The following is an 8,184-nucleotide window of genomic DNA, read 5'->3' as shown; positions in this document are numbered from 1 at the left end:
AGAATTTGAAAGTGGACAAATGTGTAATCTAAAATTTTTAGACAAAAAAGGGGGAAAAAAACTCACACTAGATCTTTGTATTGGGTTAAAGAAGTAGTAACCCAATAATTTAATTTAAAAACAAGTAGAAAAACATGGGCTCAAACACAAAATTAAATTGTTTGAGCTACTAAACTACAAGGTCACAAAATCTGTACACATATTTTGACTTTCAATTTAGTCTCAAAGACAGCCCAACTCAGCAAAGCCCATTTCCCTAAAAGACAACAGAGAGGGATTTCCAAAAAAAAAAAAAAAAAAAAAAAAGAAGCTACAGAAATAGAGTAAGATGGGCTTTTAAGAAGCCCAATGATCACCAAACAAAAAAAGCCCATTGATCATTTACTCGAAAGTTAAACCTGGGTACGTAATTAAACAAGTGGACGAAAAAAGCAAGTAAATTAGGCTATTTTTGAATGGCCCAACCCATTATCTCTTTATAGTAAAAACCCCTCAGCCGCCGACTTTTCTCTTTTCAGTTTACCACCGGTTGAAGAGAGCTGCCGCCCCAGAAATTCAGACCCGTTTCTCTCTTCTCTCTCCCAATGGAACAATTATTTGACACCGCAGAGAAAAAGGTAACAACCCCATTTACTCTCTCAATCACTTGCTTGTTCTTTTGCTTTGACCAACTGTTTATAACTCACCCCAACTAGTATATATGTGGTTGCGTTGTTTTGTGTTGTGTCTCAGTTTTGGTGAAGTGTTGTTATGTTTGTTGCAATATGTGTTTTCAACATATGTATAGTGCCCATATATTAAAAAAAAAATTGTTTTATTTTGTTTTCTAATAATATGAATGTAAATAGGTTCTTATTGAAATGGTGAAGTTGGCCCAAAAACAAGGAATGAAGGGTACTAAAGGAGATTGGAAGGAATTCTTAAGAGTTCATGATAGGAAGCTTGGGAGTAGCTTGAGTGATCCTACCAGGAGGTCCAATGATGTTTTGGCTGCTTTTCTTAAGACTTTTGTTGAAGAAAATCATCTCAAGGTAGTTCCTTTTTTTTTTTTTCTTTACTTGTTGTGTTTGAGATTTTATAAAGACAATGACTTTTATGTTTTTCCCTGTTTTCAGTTTTTTGCTAAAGTAATGCAATGCCATTTAAAGCGTGACGTAGTGGGGCAATTTACAAACATATCTCCAGATAATGAAATACCTGAGCAGGTATGGTTTAGTTATCCCTTGAGGCTTTGAAGAATGCATTTTTGCTATTCTACTAGTAGTCTAGTACTTGTGTACTTTTACTAATTCTCTTTCTGTGAAAATGTGGAAGAAAAGGGGTCTGTGCACCAATATCTGGTGGGTTGGGTTTTTAGTTGTAGTAGGACACTTGGGTTCATTTGTTTTAGCTTATTTTCATCTTGAAATGGGATGTATAGCTTTTTAAAACATCACCTTTTTCAAGGTATGGCTGTATACTTTGCCGATGAGCTCTAAGCTCAACTGGGTGCTTGTTTAACTTAGCAATAATTATATATGGTTATAGATGTACTTTTACACAATAAACAAACTAGCCTCAATAAACTGATGAAATAAGTTCATTCAAATGCACACTTTGTCTGGTTCATATTTTATGAATTCCTCTTCTTTTATTATTATTTGTCTGATTAAATATGTTTTAATTATGGTTAGACGCCTAGATTGGTAGCTTTTTCCTGCTTCCCAGGTCTTGGTTTGATAAGCTTTTCCCCTTGTTATAATATGCCTGTTCTATTCCTGGTATTTTGAAAACTCTCATTTGTTTAAAGTTCTAAACTGGTATGCAAATGTGGAAATTAAGCTTTTATTTAGTTATTTTAATGTTCTTTGCTTGATTTTGCAACAAAACCCTTCAATGTAATTATATGATGTTGATACTCAAAAAACTCGGTTGTAATTATTGTGTCCATTTCATAGCACTTATTCTATATCAACAAGGTATTGTCCAAATTTACCATGATAGTATTAATTATGAATTCCATGATTAGTGGCTGAATGACTACTAGATTCTGTTTTAGTTTGCTATTATTCTCTCATTACATATAAGGCTTAAGTTATCATCAAATTTCTAGACACAAGTTATTCTCTTGCATTCTCCCTTTCTTTTTCTTTCTTTTTTCCTATAACTTTAAATTGAATGTTCTTTGCTGTTTGGTATATCTTGATAACTTGTGGCACTGGCAGTGCAGAGACTGGTTCGTTTAACTCTTGAACACCCTCAGTACCTGCTGGATTATTCGTTCCCATCAAATGATGAGGTTTGTTGTCATAATGTTTGCTTACTTTTCCTACTTATCAAAAGTTATTAAAAAAAAAAAAATTTACTCCTTTTTACTTTTCAAACTATTTTTTATGCACTTCTTTCATATTAAAAAGGTCATTTTTGGGCTTTCCTACAGCACCTATTTTTCATTATTACCTTTCTTAGGTAATCTCAGTTGCTACATTTACTTCCTATACATTCCTTATTGCTAAATATAGGTAGATTATGGTCAAAATAGCTTAGGGAGCAAAGATGAACTATATAAATGCTAATTTAAGTATTCTCTGGCATGGAATATGCTACTGTGACAATTGATAATCTTGAAAAGAAGGTGTAAACTGATGTGACCAGAAGCCCCTTGAAGCATGTTTTCTTTTTGAGTCTCTAAGAAGAGCTTTGCTGTTTGACCCTATACGTTTTTATATTAAATAGGATGGGTGTTTTGAGATGCATTGTTTATATAATGAATACAAAAACATAAAAGTTAAATTATGTTGTGGTGTGCAAGTATAAAAATAGTTTCACACAATGAGGAACTAATGTTGCTATCAATTTCAAATGTAGCTTGGTTTCCTGATAACTTGTGGTGGGATATGTTGTAGCAGGGATGGGTGATTACAAAGCTTCGTAAAAAATCCAAGGTTTTGAGATCAAATGCAATGGTTGCTGTTGACTGTGAGATGGCTCTCTGTGAAGATGGCACTGAAGCTTTAGTGAAAGTTTGTGCTGTGGATCGCAATTTGCAGGTATTAATTAATTCGGCTTGTGTTTGTTCTCTTCATACAATAGTAATTCCCATTGTTCCACCTCTCTTTTCCCTAGGGAAAAGAATACTCTTCACTTTGGCTAGCTTGTTTGACAGTTTCTAGACCTCTTGAAGGGTCCTATTTGTACAATCTTTTCTAGTGAGTTTGTATTGTGCAGGTGAAACTTGATGAACTTGTAAACCCAAATAAAGTCATTGCAGATTATAGAACTGATATAACTGGGGTTAGTGCAAGAGATTTGGAAGGAGTTACTTGTTCATTGGCAGATGTACAGGTACATTAGGCTGGATTTCACACTTTTTGGGATCAATTCTTTATCTAATATATTTTGGTGCATTTTGTAGAAATCCCTGAAGAAGCTGTTATCAAAGGGAGCAATTTTAGTAGGCCACAGTTTAAACAATGACCTGAAAGGTAAGATAAGCATGATAACTAGATATTGGAGTTCCTCTCTCTCTCTCTCTCTCTCTCATGACAACTGAACCATCATTGTCTTTTTGAATTTTATGCAAGGTAGTTATTCTTTTTTGCATTTGTGTAATTATTATTGTGTTGATTGCAGCACTAAAGTTAGATCATGCAAGAGTAATTGATACCTCACTTATCTTTATGTGTTTGGATGGACCTATCAATAGAAGACCATCTCTGAATAATTTGTGCAAGGCAAGTTCTTAATGTGTTATTCCTACTTTATGTATTAGTCAATTATTAATTAAGGTAGGATATGATTGGAAAAAGGATTCTCTTTTGGCATATCATTTTGAGTAATGGGCGAGCAGCTGTGGGCTGTTTCAGTTATAGTTAATTGTTCCATTTGTTTTTGACAGTCTGTATTGGGCTATGAAATTCGAAAGAAGGGTGCTCCGCACAATTGTTTAGATGATGCATCTGCTGCAATGAAACTTGTTCTTGCTAAGATAGAGAGTGGTGTTGATAATGCTATTCCCTTGGTTCAAGAGGATGTAAGTTGGACATTAAATTCTTGGTGATTTCTAATTCCTACCAATGTGATCCTGCTGATTCACAATCTTTGAATAAATTATCTATAGGTACCTAATTCTGAAATGGCTAAGCTATTTCTCCACAGAATACCAAAAAATGTGCCTATTGAAGAATTACATAAAGTCATTCCTGGGGACTTTACAATTGAGCTCAAGGTTGAGTATATCCTTTTGTTATCTGAACTTTTCTTTAGAAGATATTGGTTGAGCTTATGATTGCCAGAATGATGTTTATGTTTTACATGTCATGATATTTGGAGTCATCATATGATAGATCGTGATATATATCCTGTTCCCAAAAAAGAAAAGAGTTTTTAAATCAATTTTGACACCCGTTCACAAAATATATTTGAAATTCCAAACCATTGAACCATGTGACTAGGGCTGTTGGTGGGCAGTTTAGGTTTAGATCTGTTGATCATGTGGATACCAACTATATTGCTATCCCTAATCTTACACCATCGCTATACGGGTTTAAGAGTTGGGTCATGCTTATCAGCAAATCTGCATTAATCTACATCCAAGCCTGGATCCAGCCAAGCCAATTGTATATTTTGTATGTTTTCAAACTAGCAATCAATTGATCAATTTTTTGAGATAAATTGGTTCTCATCATTAAGATTTCCATGGTAATTTTTTTTTTTTTCATATTTGATTAATTTTATATCATTTGACTGAGGGGATAGGTCACACAATTTGTTAACTATTATCAGTGTAGTCAAAGGAGAGTCAGGTGCTCACTTAGGCTAGACAGGGCACTTTTAGTTAGCGCTGTAAATAGAGACTTTAAGGATCTTGAGAATAAAGAGAGAGAAGGAAGTTCTGTAATCTGGAAGAAAAGGGTAGCTCCATACTTAATTTAAGTTAGTGGGTGTCTCTTTCACTTGCTTTCTTCTCTCTCTCACCTCTCTTTCTTTCTGTACCAATTTAGTAACAGTTATTTATTTATTATTTCAATCATGTAATCTCTTAGCTTAAAAAGTTGTTTTCTTTTTATTTTTTGAAAATTTTTATATAAGATTGTTGTAAGTCTATTCTTAGATTAATTAATAGAGCCTCTTAATAATTTTAAAAATTCAAACCATGCCTAGTAAGTGTTAGATATGTATGATTTGAGTTTATTATATGTATAGTATTAATAACTATATTTAGAGTTTGGCACCTTGCTTCACTCAAGTGAGTACCTTTTTGGTGCCTCACAACTCATGTGATACAAGGATTTGGCACCATAAGGCTGCCTTTTGCCTTTTGACTACAATGACTATTACATGAAAAACATTTTTTTTGTAACAAATTATGGCAGGTGAGAGGAGATTTTAAACTTGCATCAATTACAGATAGTTAATTTCTGATGTAGTGTATGTGCTTAAAGAGGAAAGAGGTGAATTATGTTTCGAACAAACAATCCTCCTCGTGCTTAGCACAACTACCTGATGGGTCCTTAGATGGAAGCATACTAATCCAAACACAAGCAGTAGCTTAATCATATGTTTTGTAAGCAGGTTTGGTAGAAATAGGAAAACTGCCCCCATTTGATGGAATGGCACACAAATTCAGATAAGATTTCATGATGTGTGACTGGCAGCCTGGAACTCTCTGCTTGCCATGCATTTCTCGCACTGTTTAGGCTGCTTCACTTTATATTCAACCCAATTTACATGCTTCTACTACTCACTCATGCACAATATCAAAGTTTCCCCTTGTATAACTTCTCTCTCTCTCTCTCTCTCATTGGGAGAAAGGGGGGGGGGGGGGGGTGTTTGGTAAGTTCGTAACTAGGATCTACCCCACTCCACTCCTTGGCCATGTTTGTGTATCCACTCTCCCCCCTTCTACTTGTAAAGTTCTAATGTGGTGTATGCTTTTCTGGCAGCCATCTAAAAAGATGCAAGAAGATAAATCTTCTTTGTTTCTCATCTTTAAGAACTCACAAGAGGCACATCAAGCATATGAAAAAGTCAAAGGCAGCCAAGAAAAGGTATATACTGAGATCTTTTTCAACTTACTATAGTTTACCTGCCTGGCATCCCCATCATATGTTTTATTTATTTATTTATTTTATTTTTTATAAATGATAAGTAATGGGATTTTATTGAAAAAATAGATTACTTCATGCTCGCAATGATGAACACAAAATAAACTGAAATGATAACAATTGAATTATGCACAGAAGTCTAAAGATTCTTTGAAATATAAAAGGGAATTGCAACTATCAGGGAAAAAAAAAAAAAAAAAAAAAATCTAAAAGGGAATTGCTATTTGTAAGACCCCACACCCAAGACCACAGAACAACATTGACTACAATAGAGCCTTTGATCTTTCTATATCTTCAAAATGCAACTATTTAACTTTGTCCACAACTGCTACATCACACTTAACGGGTCAAGGTTCCAAATCTATGATGAATGCTTCCCAAACCAATTCCTCCTCAAATAAAAGATCTTTGACCCTCCTTGGTAACTACCCAATCCCAAAAGTTTGAAAGACTATGCTTCATAAAACATATGCAACATCACAATGGATCAACAAATGATCCATTGTCTCTCCATCGCACCAACACATGCAACACCAACCAGCTGACAAGAAACCTCTCTTAATAAGATTATCATGCTTAAAAACTCTTAAGCTGCTGTCCAATCAAAGAATGAGACCCTTTTTGGGGGCCTATCTGTTTTGTTTTGTTTGTTAATTTTAATTAATTATTAGTAAAACCCTCTTTGGGGCCTTAACACACCAAATAATTTTCCGAGGAAAAGAATTAGTAGTGGCATCTTGGATAGCCTCGTTTTAATAGCAAACATCAAAAGCATCACTCCCTTCCAATCTTCATCTCATTTGTCACACCCCTCCCCCCTAGGGGTATTTAAGTATAAAAGATATAGGAAAGAATTCACAGACTCCATTCCCAATCATGAAAACCATTGTGGAATCTCACACTCCAACTCAACCCTCCCTATCCAACGGGCTATCCAAGAGTGAAATAATTAATGCATTTTTTGTCAACTGAGCATGCGAACTTAGGGTAAAAATCCTTTTGAGGACAATTCCCACACCATATATCATGACAAAACCATACTCGTATATATGCCTTCCCCCACTACGGTATATCCTGAAAAAAAAAAAAAAAAATCCCATCCTGCTCTAATGCTCCTTCCTAAGTTAACACTCCTGAGTCCTTTGAACTGACTTCGTAGTCCATCCGCTCCTGTTTTAAAACTTTGAGAACTTGATTTTCTGTTATAGTAAGATTTAATGTTTATTCTCATTACATAAAATGATGAGATTATTATCATGAAGAGGCAATTCATTGTCTATTTAGGCATTGACAGCATTTTTAGTTCCCTGCCATAAGATCCCAAATTAATGCACTCTTTAATGATTTCATGCTTGGCATTTATGCTAGAGAGAGAAGCCTATTTTTTGGATACATGGCTGACTGTCTGGTAAAACATGTTTTGTTATCCTGTACTATGTTAGGATTCGTGGGGACGGCCACAGAAACTTGTCAAACATGAGCTCACAACAGGTATATTAGTTAGTTTTTATGTTCGAAAAATGGCAAATGATGATTCCCATGGCCAAATATCATCCAAGAGAGCTTTCCAAGATGAGGAAATCTCAGGTGCATCCAAGAAACTGAAGACCAATCAAAAGATTGAAGAGGACTCTTCAAATCAGTGTTGTGATCACTCGGAAGAGAGAGAAGGATTGAAGCAAGAGCTGAGCAAAGGGGAGGTGGCAGATTCAGATCACTGTTGTGATCATCTGAAAGAGATTGAAAGGTTGAAGCAAGAATTGAGCAAAAGGGATTTTCAAATCATTACTCAGGACAAAATGATAGGCGATCTTAAAAAGAAACTGAACTCTAAACATGTTAAGCGTCACTAAAAAAAATTGTTGGGTACGATTTGTTAGTTGAGGCGCGCAGTGAAGACATCAACAGGCCACTTGTTTCTTCTGACGTTTGTGGAATTTGATTTATATTGAGGAATGAGCAAAGCAAATAGATATTTATGAGGTTTTTCCGTTTTTATATCTCCCAAATATATTTGATTTAAGTTTGTTTTGTTTTATGTTTTTGTTTGTTTGTTTTGTTTCTGTATCTTTATCAATGGAGATTGGTTTGTCTTCTA

General features: G+C 34.8%; 1 protein-coding gene across 1 annotated transcript; it reads left to right on the top strand.

The window, feature by feature from the left end:
• The first annotated feature begins 455 nt into the window (after positions 1-455).
• On the top strand, positions 456-8,184 carry LOC126709156 (small RNA degrading nuclease 3-like). The gene is made up of 12 exons (XM_050409268.1): positions 456-617; positions 849-1,031; positions 1,116-1,205; positions 2,210-2,278; positions 2,889-3,029; positions 3,208-3,324; positions 3,395-3,464; positions 3,613-3,713; positions 3,878-4,012; positions 4,100-4,207; positions 5,925-6,029; positions 7,529-8,184. Exons 1-12 carry the CDS (start codon positions 585-587, stop codon positions 7,937-7,939), a joined length of 1,563 nt encoding a protein of 520 aa, XP_050265225.1. The 5' UTR covers positions 456-584; the 3' UTR covers positions 7,940-8,184.

Source organism: Quercus robur, chromosome 12, assembly GCF_932294415.1.
Source record: "Quercus robur chromosome 12, dhQueRobu3.1, whole genome shotgun sequence".
Classification (NCBI taxonomy): domain Eukaryota; kingdom Viridiplantae; phylum Streptophyta; class Magnoliopsida; order Fagales; family Fagaceae; genus Quercus; species Quercus robur.
Note: the sequence above shows the minus strand (reverse complement) of the source record. Positions and strands in the feature narration are given on the sequence as shown.